The 22,425-nt window shown below is 45.7% G+C and overlaps 3 protein-coding genes across 5 annotated transcripts; 2 read left to right on the top strand and 1 right to left on the bottom strand.

Moving 5' to 3' along the window:
- The first annotated feature begins 1,241 nt into the window (after positions 1-1,241).
- Positions 1,242-9,232, top strand: LOC127332688 (uncharacterized). Of its 2 annotated transcripts, none has more exons than XM_051359008.1 (13): positions 1,242-1,840; positions 2,751-2,900; positions 2,998-3,210; positions 3,310-3,399; positions 3,607-3,720; positions 4,131-4,400; positions 4,503-4,659; positions 4,959-5,036; positions 6,753-6,853; positions 7,329-7,499; positions 7,703-7,777; positions 8,429-8,515; positions 8,629-9,232. In XM_051359008.1, the coding sequence occupies exons 1-13, from the start codon at positions 1,457-1,459 to the stop codon at positions 8,956-8,958; spliced, it is 2,220 nt and encodes a 739-aa protein (XP_051214968.1). In that variant the 5' UTR covers positions 1,242-1,456; the 3' UTR covers positions 8,959-9,232. The 2 variants fall into 2 exon arrangements, with proteins under 2 accessions (XP_051214968.1, XP_051214969.1); XM_051359009.2 differs by having other exon boundaries at positions 1,634-1,840; positions 2,764-2,900.
- A 206-nt stretch (positions 9,233-9,438) lies between these two features.
- LOC127332689 (protein NEGATIVE GRAVITROPIC RESPONSE OF ROOTS) lies at positions 9,439-12,594 on the top strand. The gene is made up of 6 exons (XM_051359010.1): positions 9,439-10,735; positions 10,824-10,905; positions 11,008-11,552; positions 11,660-11,849; positions 12,028-12,090; positions 12,220-12,594. The coding sequence occupies exons 1-5, from the start codon at positions 10,730-10,732 to the stop codon at positions 12,045-12,047; spliced, it is 843 nt and encodes a 280-aa protein (XP_051214970.1). The 5' UTR covers positions 9,439-10,729; the 3' UTR covers positions 12,048-12,090; positions 12,220-12,594.
- Positions 12,595-18,621: 6,027 nt separating this feature from the next.
- On the bottom strand, positions 18,622-21,743 carry LOC127332686 (elongation factor 1-delta 1). 2 transcript variants are annotated; one of them, XM_051359007.1, is made up of 8 exons: positions 21,643-21,743; positions 20,336-20,445; positions 20,139-20,255; positions 19,954-20,038; positions 19,669-19,792; positions 19,372-19,485; positions 19,120-19,281; positions 18,622-18,830 (listed from the first exon to the last, which is right to left on the bottom strand). In XM_051359007.1, coding segments are annotated over exons 2-8 (687 nt in total). In that variant the 5' UTR covers positions 20,419-20,445; positions 21,643-21,743; the 3' UTR covers positions 18,622-18,828. The 2 variants fall into 2 exon arrangements, with proteins under 2 accessions (XP_051214967.1, XP_051214966.1); XM_051359006.1 differs by lacking the exon at positions 18,622-18,830 and having other exon boundaries at positions 19,082-19,281.
- Positions 21,744-22,425: the final 682 nt, after the last annotated feature.

Here is a 22,425-nt window from a genome sequence, read left to right as displayed (position 1 = left end):
TTTCCTTTGTGAGCAATCTACAAGCACCAGGTCTAATTTATCGATAAAAATAATATACCTTCCTATTTAGGGTGTAAGTTAAGTCAACCTCTCCCCATCTCCATTCCAACTCATATGTTGAGCGCATACAAACGTTTCTCTAGGTCGGTCTTCATTGTCGCGAAGTCTGTTGGTTCTATCCTTTTGGCTCTAGAAAGCAATTTCCCTTTGCATACTCGATCAACTAGTTTCGCTGAAACCAAATTGAAGTACACACCTAGTTTGTATTATTTGGTCAGATATTCATGATGTGGTTGGTCACGCATGTGTGGCGATGTATCCTCACCGGCTCTGTTGTTGCCTATTCAACGGTACTCCGGAGGAGGGAAGAAGTAGGGGACATAGGGCAGAAAGCCATTTGGAACGGTGGTACGCGGTACCCAGCTTCAGAACACAGTGCTCAGAGGCATTGGTCGGGCCGGATCCGACTCCTGGCATTGGTCGGGCTAGATCCGGCTCCTTGTTCCTGGGCTTGACTTCTTCCATCCTGAATCTTGATCAACTGGGTCGCCCGGTGGGTCATATGGCATCACCACCATCTGTGGGCCACCCGGGCTTGCCGGAACTAGGCGCGGTCGATGGTACACCTATGAAGTATATCCACAACAGGCTGCGCTCTCACAACCCTCGATGGTGTTGCTGCTGGACTTTGGCTCTTGGCTACATTGCTTATCCATGCGGCCAACGCGAGTATCTAGAAGTCGATATTTGTAATTCCACATTATGTTTTACCGATACGGCATGCTTGTAATGCTCCTTTTGTTCTTGGACTTCGTGGCATTGGAGTGTACAAATTTGTGCTTCTCAGTGTACATGTTACATGTGAGTAGTTATCCTTCTAACATCCAAAGATGATTGCCTATTCCTCCAAATTCAGAAATCATTGTTGAACACTAATGGTATAACCATCTGAACTCCCTATTGGTTGAACACTAGCATCCCAACATTGAAAATGAGTTGGTAGATAAACAATGGAAAGGAAATCACAGGTGCTTAACAAAAGATGCCAACCCCAACTCCAGCACCTTCAAACCACCATTTCAAGTTAACAGCCCAACTCACATAGCTTCATCCTTTCTGTAGATATAGAAAATAAAAAAGAACAGCTAACCTTTGGCAAGCCAAACGACTAACGAATCGAACCAAGCCTGGGGCCCACGCCGCCGGCTCCTTATTCTCACCGCCTCCGCAGCCTGTCACCACCACCCAGCTCTCGCCATCCCTCCCGATCGCCTCCTCGCGACCCCGACCCAGCTCATCATTTCCCTCTCCGGCCAACTTTATCAAATCCATCTCCGCCTTTCCCAATAAAAACTCGCCCGCCTCGCCGCCGCATCGCCCATCGACACAGATCGAACGCCCTCCCCGCCTCCCCATCCCATCGAAACCCTAGGCGGCGGCGGCGCGTCCGTTCCCCATGGAGGACTTCGCGCGCGCGGTGGAGGACGGGCTGAAGCTGTCGAAGCGGCTGGTGCTGCCGGGCGGGCTGCCGCCGCCGCGCCCGCCCGCGGGGATGGAGCGGGGGCCCGACGCGCTGCTGCTGCCCGCGGCGCCCATGGCCTACGCGGTGGTCGCCGACCCCGGCGCCGTCGACACGCCCGACGTGCCCAGCTACCAGCCCTACGTCTACGGCCGCCTCGACCCGCCCGCGCTCATCCCGCTGCAGATGAAGGAGGTCGACCTGGCGGTGGACTGCGCGCTGGACGTCGCCGCCGTCACCCTGCGCGCGCGATGGTGGCTGCACTGCATCACGCGCAGCCGCGACTGCGACGTCAGGATCATCGTGCCCATGGGGGAACAGGTGAGCCGTTAAGGATTCTGCTGTTGCGATTTTATTTTCCTGTTGATTGATGTTGGCTTGCGTCAGGGAGATTCAGTTAGGTGACATGATTGGCGTTGTCAAGTGTTATTTAGTCCGTTTGACTAGAGTTTGTATACAGTTGTGGCCCATGAATCTCTTGTTTGGTGCGTGCGGCCTCGATTAGCAGTTTTGCTTGGTGGTGCACTTTGCAACTCATTTAACATGGCTCCTTCAGTCCTTTGTCCGGTGTGTACTTTTGCTGTTGCCTGTGGTGATGTAATATTGTGGCATCATGATTTTAGGTAATTGCATAATACATGAGCAAGTGAAACTAATTCCTTGGTTTGTCCAATGACCAATGGAAACAATCACCGGAAGTGATATTTTGGTCATTCAAGAGCCAGGCACACACTTGGGGTGTACTGGAATAGCTTCGCCTTTACTCCAGCATATAGAAGTTTACCTGGTATTCGTTCAAAATGTGGTAGGGCATCACTTGGAATTGGAAATTAATTTGATAGTGAAGCTATTGATCTTGGATGGTTATTTAGCATTATTAAGTGCTGCTGGGTTCCTGTTGTTCATCTTGCCTTGTAGAGTGGGCTGACAAGGACATAAACAAATTAAGTAGAAAAAATATCTCAAGCACCTGCAGTGCCATTACATTTTTTGTGTTAAAAAAAAAGTCACTTTCGTTGCTTTAATTTTAAAAAATCGATAGGTACAAATAATGAAGAAATTCATTGAACTTATTTTCAGTACTTACATGTCACCTCCTATATGACTTATTCCTCATCCACTGTTAAACAAATAGATGAAATGAAGCATTGGGTACCTAGTTTGTTCATATGGTTATTATTTGTAATTATATTATGTCATGGTCTCAACCTAAGAACGGTTTGGCTAATAGGGTTCAATTCTAGGCGCTGAGGTTACAGTTGGAAAAAGATCATACAATACTCAAGTAATCGAAGTAGAAGACCAGTCCATGGAGAATATTGGTAAAGCTGATAGTGGGAGCCTTTTGAAGCCCCACATGTTTTGCTTGACAATACCACAGGTACTTGTTATATACACATATATGTTTCCAGTCTTCCACTCTTGTCCTTTAAATGAAACTGTAACTTTGCTGATGCATTGCTGTCATATAAATCAAGGTGGAGGGTGGAGCGGATATTTTAGCCACAGTTAAATGGTCTCAGAAGTTACACTATGACAATGGACGTTTTTCGGTCGACATACCTTTCCGTTTCCCATACTATGTCAACCCCTTACCAAAAGTATTCATGAAGAGGGAGAAAATTCAGTTGACTGTGAATAGTGGATTCAGTAAAGAGGTTTTGTTGCAGGGCACAAGCCATCCTTTGAAGGTAATATATTATAACTTGTTGCTTAGATAACATTATTTTTTCTGCATTTGAGTCCATCTATGGCCTTTCCAAATGTTTATCTTCATATTGCTATTTCAGGAAAAGGCAAGGCAGGGAGATAAATTGTCTTTCCTGCATGAAGCAATTGTTGAGAGTTGGTCGAGCAAAGATTTCACATTTTCCTACAGTGTGAGTTAGTCCTTCTATGATCTTGACTAGCTGCACTAGTTCCTGTGGATTTTTTTGTTGCAAGGCATCTTAAAGGAAATAATTCATGAGCAGGGGTGATGATCTATGAACTGTCATGTGGATTTATCACAATTTAATGATCCAAGTTTACTGCTGACTATGTTTTCTTTTGTGTGTGTGCCTAATTTGTTTGGATGTTGTCGACAGGTTTACTCTGGCAACTTGTCTGGTGGTATCCTCGTGCAGCCCTCAACATCACAAGATTCTGATGATAGAGATAGGTTCAGCATTTTCCTTTTACCTGGAAATGGAAATAAAAAGGTTAGCTGCTTTTACTTGGTTTTTTCTGCTGCACTACCATAGTTCATATAATCAATCACGTCTTCCTTTTTTTTAACAAAATCACGTCTTCCTTGATTGCGATGTCTGCAATTGTAAAATGTTCTATTTTGAATGCTGGGACCTCTTCTTGTGACCTTACTGGTTAAGTAATGTAACACTAGTGTTATCGTGATCCCTCAATGATTTTATTTTGCGATTCGATTGTGTTATTTCATCTAGAGAAATGCCGATAAGAAGTGCTAGATTGATACATCATTGAAGTCATAAGAAACCTAGGGAGCAACTTTTATGTATAAATTTTTATTTCAGAAAAAATCATCTTCTTTTCACTTCACAAAACTTGCTGCCTTGGTACTTCATCTCATCAGTGCAAATGTGCAATCCAATAGGTCTTCAAAAAGGCAGTTGTGTTTGTTGTTGATACAAGTGGAAGCATGCAAGGGAAACCTCTTGAGAATGTGAAGAATGCAGTGTCTACAGCTCTTTCAGAACTTGCGCAAGGAGATTACTTCAACATTGTAACATTTAATGATGAGCTCCATTCATTCTCATCCTGTTTAGAGAAAGTAAACGAGAAAACAATAGCTGGTGCGATTGATTGGATGAACCAAAGCTTTGTTGCTGAGGGCGGCACCGATATTATGCATCCTTTAAGTGAGGTATTATTATTTTGAATATGATCTCAATTGGGTATGCCATATTATCCTTGGTCTTTCTCTTTTTGTTGTCTCATATTCTCCTTTTTTTTTGTCTCACGTAAGGCAATGGCTTTATTGTCAAGTGTTCATGATGTGCTTCCACAAATCTTTCTTATGACTGATGGATCGGTTGATGATGAACATGAAATCTGCAAAACTGTGCAAACTGAGCTCATCAGCAGAGGATCTAAATCTCCCCGGATTTCTACTTTTGGACTAGGTAATCTTAAGGAGCAACCTTCATGTACGCAATTATGTTAGTATCTGAATTGTAGAACTATATCCCAGTTCTCGGGCTCAAAACAGATATTCTTTTTTTAAGCTTATTGCCTGATCTTTCTATATGCTTGTACGCATATATTTATTCCTTGTGAAAGGAAGCTCAAGGAAGCTTTACGAACAACACACTTTTTAATTTTTTAGTTTCAATATTTTTACGAGTTGAACTATGTTTTTACTGAGTAATGGCTGTGTTTTCTTTTCTAACTATTTGCAACCCTCCTCACTTGAAAATATTAGGTGTATATTGCAACCACTATTTCTTGCGCATGCTGGCATCAATTGGCAAGGGGCATTATGATGCTGCACTCGAAACAGGTACTGAACCCACCTCTATGTTTTATTGAATTAGCAAACTATATCCAATGCCCCTTTCTGAGCTTCGAATTGGAAACTTTGATATGCATATTATGTGACTTATTCTATGGATTCCCTGAGAATTCTTTTGTATCCCGAGTATATTATTGGAAGTTTTGGTGATGTCCGTAAGGTATATTCTGTATTAGTTCAGTACTACGTCTGTCCCATATTGTAAGACATTTTGGGCAGGCTTATATGGTATTACTATATACTACTCCCTCCGTCCCATTTTAATTAACTTGGCTGTCTTTTTGCGAAAACCCCCCACCTTTTTTTGTTTTTTGAGCGTACACCGTTGGTTGCCAAGTCAACTGGAAACCAGCCCCACGACACGTACCCGTCGTCCCCTTCCCCTACCCCCGTCCCCTCCCTCCCAGTCCTCTCCCTCAATAGTTCCACCCACCACCTCCCCGTCGCCGCCGCCGCAGCTCCCCGTCCCCTTCTCCTTGTCGCCACCTTCTCCTCCTCGTCGCCGCCTTCTCCCCAATCGTCGCCGCCGCTGCCCATCCCCGTCCCCTTCTTCTCCCGGCCATGTGAAGCATCTCCACGCCCCGCTCGAATCCGTGAATCGGTGAGGTAGACAAACCCTCCGCCAGGACTCCAATCAAAGTTGGCTTCGACTTCCGATCGATGGACAACCTGCACACGGGGACTTGATTTTTCCCACCCCTACCGATCAACATCTGTCCACTACATGTGCCTCGATGGCAGTGCTCCGACGAGCAGGAGCTGGAGCGTGGCGTACAAAGCAGGAACGGGCGGAGGTGGGTGGCAGAGCGTGGCGTGCTCCGTCGAGCAGGAGAGCTGGTGCTCTGTGCGTGGCGTGCCCAGCAGGAGCGGGCGGATGCGGGTGGCGGAGGTGCTGGCTCGATCGATCCAGTGCTGGATGGAGGTACACTCGATCACGGACTGGACGGAGATTACTGTTTTTGTTAAGGACTGGACTGTAAAATGAGATTAGTGAACCGTTTTTCTCCTCCCGCGTTGATTAAAACGGGACGGAGGGAGTATATACTATGAGGTATACACCTTAGTATTTGATTAGATGACATGAGATGATATTATAACTTCAAAAGGAGAAAATTATTACTTCCTCCGTCCCAAATTAGTGACTTGGATTTGTCTAGATTCGTATGTATGTACACACTAAAACGTGTCTAGACAAATCTGAGTCACTGAATTTGGGACGAAGGGAGTAGATGGTATGCGGCAAATATGAAGTATTAACTGTGATGTTTTCCAACTTTTATGGAGCTGATATTCGAAGTTTATCCAAGTTTGCTCAGAAGTATATCAATCTTTCCACCTAAAAAACTATTTATATGCGGAAGTCCTGATATGGGCCAAGTTTTTCTTGAATGGGACACAAGTTTTTCTCAGAAACCTCTTTGCTTTATAGACTGAGAGCTGTCCCAATCCGTGATTTATTCTATTTTTGTATATAACTCTGCTGCGCTTTTTTTATGCCTCCTACAATCACCATTTCTGCTTCAATAATTTGATGGCAAATTATCCTGAAAATTCTACTAATGCATTATTGATTTGGAGATCTGTGTAATTCATCTGTCATTATAAAAACATTAATTGTACGCTGTTGTACTTAACATTAATTGTACGCTGAATTGGACTATTAAACCTTCATGATAGTAACGATTCTTCTGATGTTTTATCCAGGATCAGTTGAGAGTCGAATACTTAAGTGGTTCAAGAAAGCATCAAATACAGCAGTGGCAAATATCTCCATTGACGCTACAAAATATCTTGATGATTTTGAAGTGAGTCTGCATAGTTAATTTCCTTTTTTATCATGCCCTGTCAATCTAAAATTACTTAATTGTGTGAATTTCATTATGTAGTAGGGATTCTTATAATAAAAAAAGCTATCCCTTAGAGTTATTGGCTGCGATAAATTGCATTATGCAGTTCTTGCTGGCATCATGTTCATGTCATATTATGTTTTAGGACAGTTCAGATAATTTTTTCCAGCAGTGCATAGATGTGGACTAAACCATACACGCTTACCATCTTCATTAAACTTTCTTATGCCGCTTTTTTGAGCAACCGACCTATTCTGTAAGATTCTTTTAAGCTGTGGTATCCTTATCTTATTTGTGCAAGGTTAGATGAACGGGAGGTGGGGCAAGATCTTGCAAGTGTAGCTAGAAAAAAAATCTAGATCTTGCAAGCGTAGCTAGAAAAAAATCTAGTATGTCTGATGGTCGTGTTATTGATTTTTATTTTTCTGTTCAGGTGGATTCTGAGTACATCCCAGACATTTCGGCAGAGTCTCCTTTGTGTGTATCTGGAAAATACCGAGGCAAGTTCCCTGATACGGTTATAGCAAAGGGTAACTTGGCTGACATGACAGAAATCTCAATTGAATTGAAGGTCCAGCATGTAACAGACATGCCTCTTGATAATGTAAGATGCCCAAACTTGCTACTTTATACATTTGTCTTAGGAGTTGCTACTTTTACTATCCATTTGTGGATTTGCCAACGTCTTTATTTAATTCTATCAGGAATATTTAAACCTCAGGCTAAGTGATATCAAATGCTTAGGACTATCCAGTTATCCTAGTATATGCTGACAAGACTCCATTTCTTTTCGTTAATATATTCCAGTTTTTGGCGGCACAGCAGATTGCTCTTCTCACAGCGAAGGCATGGCTTTCTGCAGACAAACAGTTGGAGAGAAAGGTGAGCAGTTAAGCCAATTGTTGCTTTGCTTTTTTTTGTAAATTTAAACATCTATCTGTGTAATACAATTAGAGATTTGAACAGTTGGAGAGAAAGGTGAGCAGTTAAGGCAATTGTTGCGTTTTTTTTTTGTAAATTTAAACATCTACTTTCTGTGTGATACAGTTAGAATTTGATGAGTTATTCTGTAACCACAACTTGGTATGGTAGACAAAGTTGAAGAAACACCAAAACATGAGTAGCACCAAAACATCTAGACAAGTAAAAAGGTTGTTGAATGGTTTTGACAAGTCGGTGATATTTCAATCGAAGCAATTTTTGTTTCTTTGCATTTCCCTTTTTTGGGGGTATGTTTCTTACATTTCCTTTTTTGCGGTTTCATACCTAGCCTACCCCAACTTGCTTGGGAAAAAGGCTTTGATGTTGATGTATGCTTCTTACATTTTCTGTTCTGAAGAACTGTGAAAAGTTGCGACTTGCTACATGCTGTTGTGTTTATCATTTTCCATTTCATTTATGGATCGGAGCTGTTTCTCCTTGCTTACCGTATAGTTTCTCATCCATGTTGCGCATCTTGAAATGTTTGGTTTGAATTGATTCAATTGATAGTATCCATAGTTCTTGAGTAACTCGTTTTCTTCTATTTCACAGGTGATGAGATTAAGCATACAACATAGCGTTATTTCAGAGTACACAAGCATGGTTGCACTTCAAACCAATTTGGACGCACCACAAAAAGTAGGTCCCATTGATAATCTCTTTGTAGAGATAATTACCGTTGTGTATATTGTTGGAGTTGTGTAAATTGATTTGGAATGTTTCTAACAAAACTCTGTGGTTTGCTTTAACAGGTTAAGCAGAAACAAAAAGGAGCTAATGAGCCACTACGAATCCCGCTTCATGGCCTGAAACTAGGATTTGGTGACAAAGCAGCAACCAGGGAAAATCTGCTTGCAGGCTTCGGCAACGAAAAACCACCGGAGACGCTGAAGATATTCAAGAAGGCGGGCGGGTGCTGCAGTCGTGTCGCCGACTGCCTCTGCTGCATGTGCTGCATCAAGGCGTGTAACAGGATGAACGACCAGTGCGCCATCGTGATGGCGCAGATCTGCACGGCACTCTCGTGCCTGGGCTGCTACGAGTGCTGCTCGGAGGTGTGCTGTGGAGGGTCCGAATCGTAGTGGCAGGCCCGTCTTGTACTGTGTGGTGGAGTACCGGAGATCTGGTTTCTTGGGTGTACATAGTGGAGTTCGCCGAGGTCTGTGCGTGACATACTGTATAGCTTGAATGACCTGATCAAGAATGATCAGGTCTTCTTCGGTTGTACTCCATGCCCGTGGTGGATTTTCAACTTTGGATAGTTCGTGATAGTTTGAGCTGACACAAATGTTCCAATACTGTGCAAAGGAGAATTTCCGGAAGCAGATGGTAGAAATTGTTTACAGTCTATGATCCTGAGACTTTTCGTCCCAAGTCCCAACCGTAAGAACCATCCCGTAGGTCTGCTTCATTGTTATCATTGTGTAGCGAGCCACATAACTGTTTCTCTCCGTGTGCACGAGAACGCCGTGGAACGTCTCAACTGGAGCAAAAACATCTGTTCCCGCGTATACTTGGCCAGCAGAGCCATTTTTTTCCTACGACAGAGCCTTCACAACTTCGCATGCACCAGGTATGCACGATTTTTCTGTTTTAAAATAGTGATGACTGTCTGCGATCTGCGTTGGAGCTAGCTCACCGCTGTGGCCAATCACAGGCCATCCAACACGCCCAGCTGCAAAGAAAAAAACAAGATCCGAGACGCCAAGTGTCACGACCAGACCAGACCACATCGTGTCGGGCTGACACCTGTTTGTTTAATCACCGGTTCCTCGCCGTCTACCCCTAGTTAACCCCTCCACTGCAGGACCACCATTAGTCTCCGGAGCATAGTGATTAGCGGCGTGGTTAGATTAATTATCAGCCCCCACGAGGCTCCTCCCTCCAATCCCGTAACCCTTCTCCCCGTCCTAAATACCGGAGCGATCGTCCCGCGGCTCAGTGGGCAATTAAGTGTGAGCGTCGAGCCCGATCTCCGACGAGCTCGGCCATGGTTAAACTAGGGTCGGAGGGCTGGGTCCGTGTGAGCCCACGTAGGCCGAGCCCCGGTTCTGGCTACTGGGGCATGTCGACCGGCCACGTACGCCCGCTTCGGTTCCAGGGCTTTAGGCTCTTCGCTGCTGCACCGGGCACCTGGTGGCAGTATATATTCAACCGGTTTTGCTGGAACTATGCCGCCGGCGCAGCTTTTCTTTCTCAAGGGCGTGATCCCAAAATAGTTCCAGAACCCTGGAGCGCCTGCTACTGGCTACTAATAAGATGTACGATCCATCTATAATATAGGACACACAAGACAACTCGCGTAGAACAGTCCAGTCCAGATCGATCCACTAGCTGCGAGCCACGGTAAGAAATGCTGATTCGTACAAGCAGTAATTTGATACATATAACGGGTCCTAGTTGAACAATGTTTACACTTAATTAAACACCCTTTTGTCCTTTTCCCCTCCTCAGGTAAGTACACATGTAAGCCTAACAGTGGATGCAATTTGGCCACTCTACCCTCAAGCGTCAAGCCAGCCATCGGGTAGACTATCACTGTATACTCACTCTCACCCTATTTAATTCACCGGGGTAGGGGACCCTTGCTCCATCCAAGTCACTCCCCTCAGCTTCCTTTTACTAGACGCGCTAGCTCCCAAGCTTTCAGCCCGATGAATGCAGTAGATCAGAAGCGCCGGTGTCCTCGCTGATCACCAGGCCGGCCGAGGGCACCTCTAAAACCCTCAAACTGTGCCCATCAGCTCAGCTGCTAGCTCATCCTTCTTGCGGTTTCCGGCCCTAACGCTGCACTAAATTCACCGCTCTGATCGCTGCTGGAAGGTAGCACCTGGTAGCTTGAAGCAAGAATCAATGGGGGTAAGCTCGCTTACGGGGTTCAGCAGCAGTATACTATACGTATATGTACGTGCCAGTGATGTAATTTGCAGTGTTTTCTGTTTGGCAGCTCATTAACTGGGTTCAGAATCGCTTGAATACCAAACAAGACAAGAAACGCCCCACCGCCGCCGCCGGGAGCTCGGCTCGCAGTAAGTCATCTGTCCCATGCATTGGTTTCTGCTTCACCCTGATCATGGGATGAGAACGTAAAGGTTCATGCATGCGTTTGACGTCCGTGCGCGCCTGTGTAGATGCTCCGGCCCGGGCGCGCTGCCTCGACCAGGAATACGACGCTCGCGAGGAGAGGAGCGCCGCCGACTGGAGCATGCTCTCCATCGGGACGCTCGGCAACGAGCAGCCCACGGCTCCGTCGGAGGACCAGGCGGTGCCGGACTTCACCGTCGAGGAGGTGAAGAAGCTGCAGGACGCGCTGAACAAGCTGCTCCGGCGCGCCAAGTCCAAGTCCAGCGCCCGCGGCTCCACCGCCGGCGCCGGCGACGACGAGCAGAACCTGCCGCTCGACAGGTTCCTCAACTGCCCCTCCAGCCTCGAGGTCGACCGCCGGCTCTCGCTCAGGCTGCAGGCCCCTGACGCGGCGGGCCAGAACGGGGGCGCGGAGTTCTCGCCGGACACGCAGATCATACTCAGCAAGGCCAGGGAGCTCCTCGCCAGCACCACCGGCGGCGGCGTCAAGCAGAAGTCCTTCAAGTTTCTCCTCAAGAAGATGTTCGTCTGCGGCGGCGGCTTCGCGCCGCAGCCAAGCTTCAAGGATCCAGTCGAAACAAAGCTGGAGAAGGTAATAAACATAAGTTATCATGCATGATCTTAGGTTCAGTTACGTCTTTGTCACATTTTGTCTCTATGCATGATTGATCATGCAAGTTGATGCGTTTAAATGTGCAGTTATTTAGGACGATGCTTCACAAGAAGATGAGCGCCGCGCGACCGAGCAACGCGGCATCGTCGTCAAGGAAGTATTACCTAGAGGACAAACAAATGGAGAAGATCCAAATGGATGGTTGTCACGAGGATGAGGAGGAGGAGGATGACAACGGAGAAGATGTCTCGAAGTGGGACAAAACAGATTCAGACTGTAAGTTGCTAGATTTAATTTCACTACTGCCTTAACAGTGGTGAAGATGTCTCCAGTGGAGATGAAAGATCGCTTTGCACCCACGTAGATCAGACCTTGCATGCATGGAAAGTAGCATTTCTTAGACTATTGATTATAGCATGAACTGATAGTCGATTTATCTTGCTTATTTTTGCAGTCATTGTTCTTGAGGTGTAAACCGAGACCAGGTACAAGGCCAAGATCATTACGATGTGACTTGGTAAGCTATAAAGTTCATATGGCATGTTAGTATTGAATCGAATTCACCAATCAGTTCACCAGAATACTCATTCAGTAGATTGAATCTGACCTGACAAGTACTGAATTTTGGATTATGTTAATTTTGCAGATTGTATGCATCTGATAGATAGAGGATGATGGATCCGCAGTAATCCATATGCTCCAGGTGCAGAATTGAACGATGAATCAATCAGATAGATAGAGGACGACCGAATGCATCAGGTTGTACTGCTGCATGAAGATCGCACGGTCTACATACATGCACAAGATTTGAACTGATGTTCATAAGAGGGATTAAGTTTCAGCTTAATCACTTTAGTTACCTTTCTGTTTTTTCAGAGGCCAGATATATCCATGTTCCACATATATATATACTACGTACTCCTTATCATTTTGTGTAATACAAGTTACAGTAATTAGTGCATGTGGTGTGGAAGTGGACCCTCATGTGTTCTAGTTTAATCAATGTGGCCAATCTCAAGAATACGGCTCAATGAAAAATGTGCCATGAATGGACAGAAAGGGTACAGCAACTAGGGTTCTTGGAACATGCAGAACTGCCGAAAACGGAAAGCCAGCCTGGAGCTGGGGCGCACATCTATCCCAAATCTCCATTGGCATTTGGATCAGACTTCAGAGGCAGAGCACCGGCACATTCGTGTGCGTCTGTGCCAACTCTGGAAAAAAAGGTACACATGAGTGAGCGCCAAGCAACACTCTGCACCTTTGGCAAAGGCCGATGTGCCATTGAATGTGATCTTCACTACAAAGTACAGTACATACTCCTATGTATCAGGTGAAAACGCTGACTCTCCTTTGTTTCGCCCAACACAACCTTAATTTTAACTTGAAATATTGACGAATAATGATTGACCCTTTTTTTATGTATTCCGGGATGGACCATGTATTTGTAAAAGAAAATGACAGGTTGACCAAGTTTAAAGTGTCACCACATTCGACTCTGAAAAACCCCACAAACACTGACGGGTTGAAGCGAACTCAAATCACGATTTTTGTTGTAAAAACTAGCGCAATGCGGTGGAGTTTATAGAAGTAAAAGAATCGTGAATTGTCTTTTTTGCGGTAGTTAGAAAACCATGCATGTGCGATGTAGAAGGCAGTTTATAGACATAACTTTTTATTTGAAAATATGAACTGAATTATCGAGCAAAGATTTTCAGCTTAGCAAGTCCTTTATTTAAAAAAATACAAAATCATATTTTTATAAAAATGAAGAAAAATCGGAATCTAAGATGTATCATAGATACATGGAAATTTTTCAATTTGGAACACTTTGTCATTTTTGTGTGGCCCATAATACAAATAATTTCACAATGCGATTTTGCATACTTGTAGGATACATCAGTGACTACGTTCAAAGTTTTTAAAATAAAAGTAGATCACTACGGGGGCCAAAGAGAGTTTTCTCTTAATTATACGATTTGTGCACACAAATGAATCTGAACTATTTACTATTGTTCGTTTTTTTAGAAACGGCAGTACAACTTTTTTTAATCTTCTTGACAAGTATTTTTTTGGTTTGCAGAAAACGACTAGGGGGTAAAGTTTGTGTAAGGTAGAAGGTAAAGTGTATAGGATTGGTGGAGCTCTTCTCGCTTTAGGCATGTAGTCTTTGCTAGTTAAGGAAGGACGCCCTAGGGATCCACAAGAGGAGAGCATGAGATGGAGCCTGTCTGGCCTGATGAAGTATGCTTATCAAAGGCTACTAGTAGTATTTCCAATTGTTTAGTCGCAAATTGCGAACCAAAAAAATCAATTTGGATGAATGGCTGTGCAAGAATGTCTGGACAGGGCAGGGACACTCATGATTCAACACTGGTGGGTGGACCAATGATCGAAACATAAGAATGTGGTCGATCTCTAGGGAGGCAATTCTACAATAAAAGAAATATCTATGGAGGCTAGAACTAGCGAGAAGCTCCCGCGATGTGGTCCTGAATCCCTTGTTGCTTTTGGCCAAGAAGGTACAATAATGTAATCGGGATGTGCATCTTTTAACGAGCTGCATATCTATCCCATGCATACTCAGGTCAACTGAGTTGTCCTCATCAAATATAAGAGAATTTAAAACAGACAAGTAAATCTTTGATGTCTTTAAAATCTTTTTTCTTCTATGATACAATTTTACATTTTTCTAAAGGCAGCAGAAAAAACCTATCCTAAATAGTAACAAAGTTTCACCTGTAATTTTTCATTTCATCCGCAATATCAACGATACATGCATGTGTAAAACCGTTAAAATAGTCAGTCACCATCGGCAAGAGTACCAACATGAGTATGCTAGGGAAAAATCAACCGAACATATTGGTCACTTGGGATTCTAGAGTATTAATCACCATTGTTGATGGCATAACAACCATGACAAATATTGCAAGAACAATACTCCTCGTGGCAACCATGAGAAAAGAACTCTTACATAGAAGTAAGAAATTAGATCATTGCATAAAGTAGACGGGAGACGATGTTCGATAATGCAGTTAGTTGATAAACGCCTGCATCTGCGGGGCATGCTTTACGGGCGCTCCTCCTCAGATACTATCGTAGTATCGTCGACGACAAGCCCGCCACGATGCACAGATACGTTAGATCTACAAACGTCACGCCGGTCCGCCCCAGCCACGGGCGCCGAACCGTCACCGAAAATCGATCTTGTGTCTAACCTAGCTTTTGTCTAGTCTATTTTGGCTACCCGTGTGCCTTTATATATTAGGTCGATGTTACAAAATTCAACTCCAATTGGAGACTATACACATATTTGATACAACTTCAACAAGAACCATAATTGATCTGGAGACTCATACCAAGAGAAATTTAATCATGCAGCATGACCATTGACATTGGAGAAAAGATCTTTGTCCTTGAATAAATGGCCGAAAATCATTTATTATAGATAAGGTCATCTTCATTGGAACGGTGCCAACAAGAAGATGAAACCAAAGCCCGAACGGAGGCCAACAGACGAGAAAGATAGAGATAAGAGCATCTCCAGCGGCGCAACGCAAATGGTCGCTGAGCGACCGTTTTCGTCCGCCGTGACCGGAAATGCGTCTGGGCCCTGCTCCAGCGGGGCGACGCAAAGTGACCGGCCCGTCCGCGGAGATGCAAACCTGGCCCAAATATGCGCCAGGTTTGCGTCTCCGCGGACGCTCGGCGGTCGCGCCGAGTGACCGCCGAAAAAGACGTAGGACCCGCGCGTCAGTGGCAGCGAGGCCGATATAATTCGCGCCACTGGCCATTCCCCGCGCGAAAAAGCAAACTAGACCGGCGCGAAACATTCCAGAAGCGATGGACGTCCTCGCCGCCGCAGCCACCGCCATGGATGCGGATCAAACCCTCGCCGCCGCACCCGCCGCCGCCCCACACTCCCCCGTAGCCACAATGGAGGGTCCGCCGGAAGCAAAGCGGGCCGGCACCGGCGGCGGCCGGGAGGCAAAGGCGAAGGCTGCAAAGAAGGTGCTCTCCCCGGAGGAGAAAGCGATCGAGGCCGCGAAACGTCGCTGCCGGCGCGGGAACCAGAAGATGAAGATTTCCGCGGCCGCCAACCAGCAGGCGTGGCAGATGTAGATCAAAGCCGGCGTCGTGCAAGTAGCCCTCCATCCGACCTTGGCGGAGGGCTACATGCTCGTCAAGAGAGAGGGGATCGCCGGCGTCGCTCCTCCGTCCTCGTCGGTCAGCTCGGTAAGTTCCCAGCTGCGTCCTGGAACTCCCGCTCCCTTGCAGGGCCACCCGGCGTCGCGGTTTGCGTCCGGCCTGCCGCCGGTGGAGTTGACCGGGGCGGCGGAGCAGTTCAACGGGGCGGCTGTTCCCGACCTCAACCGGACTCCTAGAAGCGGTGACTCCAGCTCGGGCGCGACACAGAAGACGCGCCAGGTGCCGGAGGAGAGCATGCCGCAGCCCCGCATCCTGTTCGACGAAATGGCGCCGGCTGCCCCGACGATGGACGACCCGGTACGTGAGCTCTCTCAATGTGTGCGTTCGCCGTGTTTCATGCGTCTGACGTCTGGTGATTCGTAGGAGTATTGGAAGGACCGCCGTGAGGCTGACATCCAGGAAATTATCTTCGGCGGCGGCTTCGTTCGCGGTGATCCGGCCGGGACCCCGCTGGATGACTGGGAGCCAACGGCAGATGAACGCGCGGAGGACATCGAAACCGCACTCCTGTTCGCCACCTAGCAGACGCAGCCAACACCCGTGTCGGTGGACGACTTCGACGACGCGCCAACAAAGCCTGCGAAGAAGAAGGGGGAGAGCCACAGGACACAAGGCTTCGTCGACGAGGAGGACAAGTGCTTGTGCGAAGCATGGCTTGCATCGAGCAATGATTGCATTAATGGCGCGCAGCAAAAGGGCAAGGTCTATTGGGCCAAGGTCTCGCAGCAGTACAACGAGACCAGGCGGCACCCGCCCTACAATATCACAAGCCCTCGGACGTTAGAGTCCCTCCGAAAAAGATGGAACTACATCAAGCAAGAGACAGCCAAGTTTTGCTCGGCGGTCGAACATGCTGTTAACAACCCCGTAAGCGGCGCGTCAAGGCCATGATGGTAAACACGATAGAACCATCATCATTCAACACTATGTGCATCATTCTATGTACATCATTGGCGGCTATGAATGCAGGTATCCCGCGCCTTGGAGAAGTTCAGGGCGACGCATAAGAAGGGCTTCCATATGGTCCATTGCTGGAACGTGCTCAAGGACGCCAACAAGTGGATGACAAGCTATGCGGCCTACAACGAAGCTGTGAGGAATGGGACAGCGATCAACCTCGACGGCGAGGACGACGATCAAGGCCGTCCAGCCCTTCCACCTCGTCCACAAGGCCACAAGGCTACGAAGGCCGATCTACAGCGGGAGGCGCAGGCCCTTGCGTTCACCATGAGCATGGAGAAGATGATGGCCGACAATCGTGCCGCCTTGGCTGCTAGGGACGACAAGAGGCGTCTGGAAAAAGAGGCCGCAGCTGCCATCTACCACAACCTCACCAAAGAGGTAATTGAGGTCCAAAAGGCAGACGCCGAGGCCAAATTGCTTGACGCCGAGGCTAGGAGGATGGACGCCAAGGCCAAGATCCTTGCGGAGGACACTAGGATCATGCTAGCCGACTTGAGCAGCGTCGACGACGACACCAGGGCCTGGTTCATGAAGAGGCGCGCCGAAATCCGCGCGCGAGACGCCTGATCGCCGGCGCCATGCGCCCAACACCTTGGCCTCCTTTTGGACATTTTTATTGCTGCACAGGCCTTGTTGTGCCCCTTTTGGTCTCCACTTTGCGCAGTCCGATATGCAAAGTGGGGTGAACTTGTTTCAGCCCTCAAAATGCGGCTGTAAATTTGGTGCAAAAGTTTATGCGTGCTTCTATTTTTTAAATTCTGGCCTGCGCCCAAAATGCGTCGCCCCGCTGGAGCCAGCCCCAGACGCAAACGGACACGCGACCATTTCCGCGTCCGCCTCGCGACGCAAACGGACGTCCGCGAACATTTTGCGTGTCCGAAATGCGTCGCGCCGCTGGAGATGCCCTAAGAGCCAGATCAACTCTGATGCGTGGGCAGCGTATCTTCGATGAATCGGAAAGATATCGCAGCTATACCTTTGATGCCAGTCTGTAGCAGACAGTCCTGACGAGGGTTCAGATTTTGGGCAGCGTATCTTGTTCAATGTTCGATGAATCGGAAAGAGATCGCAGCTATACCTTTGATGCGAGTCACTCGGGGAGCAGGTTTTGTCCGGTATACATGTGCTGCGAATGCTATTTGGTTTTGAACGTACAACTTTAACTGCCATTTGGCTAGTCTCACGTAAGAGGTGAGTGTTGATGTCTCGATGAAAAATAGGTAAAGTTGACATGAAATACATAGATGGTTCATATATTTTGCTGGATTTCTGTATTTCTCTGCGTAGACATAATTTGGCTTTAACCTCTTAAGTTAAGTCGATGTAGTGTTTCTCTGCATAGACATAATTTGGGTTTAACTTCTTAAGTTAATGTAGAATTTTCAAAAGAGTGCCACACAGGATAGTAGCAAGGCAACACCAAAGGTGCTGATAGAACCGCCAAACTGGACACAGGTAAGGTTTCCAGCCAGCAGCCATGAGTGCACATGAGAATTATATGCACCGGATTATCACAAAATGACTTTGCTGCCCATCGGCCATCGAACAGCGTGAGCGAAACCTCATCGACAAAATAGCACATGAAAATGGCACATGACAGATGCAATCATGAAAGATTTCCATTAACTTCTGCACAGCACACCTTGATACTGAAGGTAATTTCAGGTCCATGTACCATTTAGAACCGTATCTTGGTGAGTGAGCGCAATGGGGAATTTGAGGACTAAGGGCTTCCCGTTGCAAGGTAGAAATTTTGTAGGGCACGTCAACATAACTAATGGCCACGATTTTACTGGTGCAGGAGTACTCCACATGCTTGAGTACATGATTTTCATTCTCGAGTGCACACAAGCAAGCTTAAGGAAAACAGCAGACAAGAAAATAAACAGAAATTGAACCACCCAGTCTTATAACAAAGGAGAGATTCACACTCGGTAGTAATACTACGACTCCACTCAACTCTAGTCCAAAAACCTTACAGGAATTGTTTTCCTAACACCAAGACAATCATAGCAACGAAAAACTGTAGATATATAGCGCTGCTGCATTGTCCACCGACCACCATTGTCTGCCTCGGGAAGATTTCTGCAACAAAATAGGATTATCAGAGTTTGTACAAGCATGTCTAAAGAAACACAGGGATAGTTTTTCTGATCAAAATTGATGTGCTCAGATCTGTTTCTTGCATAACTATAAAAACAGGGACAGTGAAGATGAAGTGGAGATAAGAAGTAGACACACAATAGTGTAGTATGACTTCCAAACATATGTAAAGGAAAGAGGGACATCCATCATGTCATAACATCTAGATCAGCCAGGTATAACCAGTGCATTAAAGCCAGGATATGAAATTAAAGGAGCTGAAGAAACTCACAAATTTTGTTGAACGCAACAATGTCGCAGCTCTGGATGTACTCGTTCGCTGGTTCAACACACAGATGGTCCTCAATTAGTGTGTCAACAGAGACAAGATCATCAATGATGGTCATCATGATCTGAAGCTTCTTGATGCCATATCCAACTGGCATGAGCTTGGCTGCACAGGATGGAAAATACTCCCATGTTACACAACACAGGTAATATTTACACAGAAATAGAATGTGCATCTAAGGGCATAGCGACATACAAGCACCCCACAGAAGGCCCTCCATCTTGACGCTTCTCACAGCTTCCTCCAGCTTGGCCATGTCAGTCTCATCGTCCCATGGTTTCACATCAAGCAAAACTGAGGACTTCCCAGCTGACACAATGAAACAATAGAAGATATAAGTGAGCAATGGAAAGATTGTAGAACATAAAATCTTTCACAAATACTGAGATTTTTATTTTTGAGGGATGTTAGGACTATACATGCTTTCCAAATAAAGTTCCCACACAAAGAAATAATTGAGAAAAAAAATGCAAAGAAATCGGGATAACATACATTCTTTCTTCTTGCTAGAAGCCTTAACTGCAGCAGCGCGTTCTGCGGCTGCCTTCTTCTCCTCCTCGGTCTCCTCACCAAAAAGGTCAACATCGTCATCATCGTCATCATCAGCTGCAGGAGCCTGCAATTACAAGATATATTTTGTTATACTTTTGATAATGGAAGGTATCAAGCCACACAAATGACCAATAGCTTCTGACAACATGAAACAGTTCAGTCAGTGGCACAACTATGAGTATGCAATTCATAACTTTATCCAAAATAGAAGGTTATGGTTGTAACCTTTCCCTTGGTATCAGCAGAAGTAGATGCTTCAGGGACAATTGAAGACTCGACCTTGACACCTTGACCAGCTGCAGTAACTCCACTGGATATGAATATATATCATTAGCAAAATAAACATCACTAGAGATGACGAAGGAGAAATGAACTGACTATTTTGAATTAAAATTAGGTTGGGTGCATACCTCAGCTTTAGGAGTGCATCGATGTGATAGTACCACCTTACAACATTGGTGTACTTTGAGGGAGGGGCAACCGAAAATTCAGCAAACACAGCCATGTCATCCTTGGAAGCTTGGTATCTAGAGGAAACATATTACAGGGTAAGACTGGTGCTAAAATATAGAGATGGTAAGTAAATAGGATGGTGTGAAACACATACCCAGAGATGTAGCTGCGGGACAGAAGGTATGTATCAAGGTTTTTAAGGCCAGCCTCGGAGTTGACATTGAAGGAAGGCGCCATCTTACCTCAAAAGAATGTCGTAGTGATCTAAAGGCATAGAAGAGGTTGGTGTAAGAACAACGCAAAAGGCAAAATCATGATATCAGAGGATCACTAGGAAATTTAGAATATAACCACAATGTATACTGCAACCAATCATAACAAAACAAAGTAAGAAATGAATGGTGCCTAAATCCTGATGCCAAATCATAGTTTTGTTTCATTATCTCGCAGCTTTGATGTACAGTGTGAAGTAATAGCTTTTGACAATGTATTGTAACTAATTACAAACCAAACAGTCCACCCTGGGTAGAACAGAAACAACAAGTCAAACAGCGCAATAATACACCAAAAAACTTGGCATCTTACGCCAACAACATTCAGCACAAAGAGCTATGTGCCCACGTATGAGATACAGTACAACCAAGAGCTCAAACAGTCAAGCTATGAATTGTTATACCGCATTGGGAATATTTGGAGAGAACCAAGGAATCAAATCAACACCAATGTGCAGCTAGAGAGTTCAGCAGAAGACAAGGGTCAAAGAAAATACAAGCAAAATACATAGCATTACACAGCGTGCATCACCACTACGCATATGCTTTCCAAAACGCATGAGCATACAATTGGATGGTATTTTCTGCTGATATTCAGCTTTTAAAATTGAGATGCGATATGGGAACCGACGTCTTCAAGCTAATGAGAACAATTGCCATGGCATGATGATCGGTAACTAACTGACGCAAAATAATATATCTAATTCCAACGATATTGTGCACAAGGCTGTGATGCACTAAAATTAACTAGGTAGACAGAGGCACAGCCATGTAAATTGACAAGCAACATAAGCAAAAATCCAACAAGAGCACCGGGCATGCTCTTCGGCGAAAATTATTCCTTCCAAACGCAAGAGTCTGTAAGACATGCCCAATTTCACGACTAGAAGACACAACGCATCCAAAAACCCTAAACACCATGCCAGCATCAACAACCAACAAAACCTCCGCAGTGAATAACCGAGATCTACTGGATCAAGCACTAGCTAGCCCAACAGCGCTTGCAGATCAGACCAGAACATCACACATCCACGCGAAACTTTTAGGAAGCAAAACTAAGAGCTCGTGCTTCGCCGCGAACAGATCGAAGATGCAACCCAAAACCAAAGATCCAGAATAGCTACGCGCGGATCTAAGCAACGGGGAGAAGAGGAGGGACCGGGGAGTAGGGTTTCGACGGACTGGTTACCTCGAGGGAGCGTGGAGGCGACGGCGCAGGAAGCGGTGGGGGATAGAGGCTCGGGACTCGCGAGGGTTTGGGGTATTAAAACGGGGAGACGGGCAGTGCCGTGTACGGTTGGAACTGCATCTCACGGCCCATTAGGCTGTGTTTGTGAGAACCCGACGACTTGGCCGGCCCATAATACACGCCTTCGTAAATTCATCTATGTACGCTTAATTAGGCCCAACTTGCAGAACCGTTAGCGATAGTTTTTCTTGACAAGAATTTGGAAAAAGATTTTGCGGGATGGGCTGGGATTTCCGGTATATTACCGGTCCTTCGCAGGATGAGCTTCTCAAATGAATTTTTTTTCATCTCTAAAAAAAAGAATTTTTGTTTCAAATTGAAAACGTTAAAAAAAATCAAATCCGATCTAGCAAAGAAATTGATAGTCCACGTCACGATCTCATTGATTAAGAAGGATTCTTATAGAAAGCACAAGCAAACAAAAGCTCGAAAACACAATCCTACTCTTGTGGCATGATTGAACCCAAGTGTTTTATGCCCGCCACACTTCACAACTCCACCTTCAATTTAATATTGGTCGTAACTAAAGTAGGCATGAAAAAAAACATTGTGAAACGCCCACACGGTTTCGTTCGTTCCAAAGCTCCCATGAGATGAGCATGATGAGGGACGCCGAAGATTTATTTTCTAGTGTCATTGGTCAGGGCTGGCTCTATCTTTCGTGTGGCTCTTGGGCAAGATGGTGAAAGAGGCCCCTAAAAATGTATGTATGCATACAAGTAT

Source organism: Lolium perenne, chromosome 2 (assembly GCF_019359855.2).
Source record: "Lolium perenne isolate Kyuss_39 chromosome 2, Kyuss_2.0, whole genome shotgun sequence".
Taxonomy (NCBI): Eukaryota; Viridiplantae; Streptophyta; class Magnoliopsida; order Poales; family Poaceae; genus Lolium; species Lolium perenne.
Note: the sequence above shows the minus strand (reverse complement) of the source record. Positions and strands in the feature narration are given on the sequence as shown.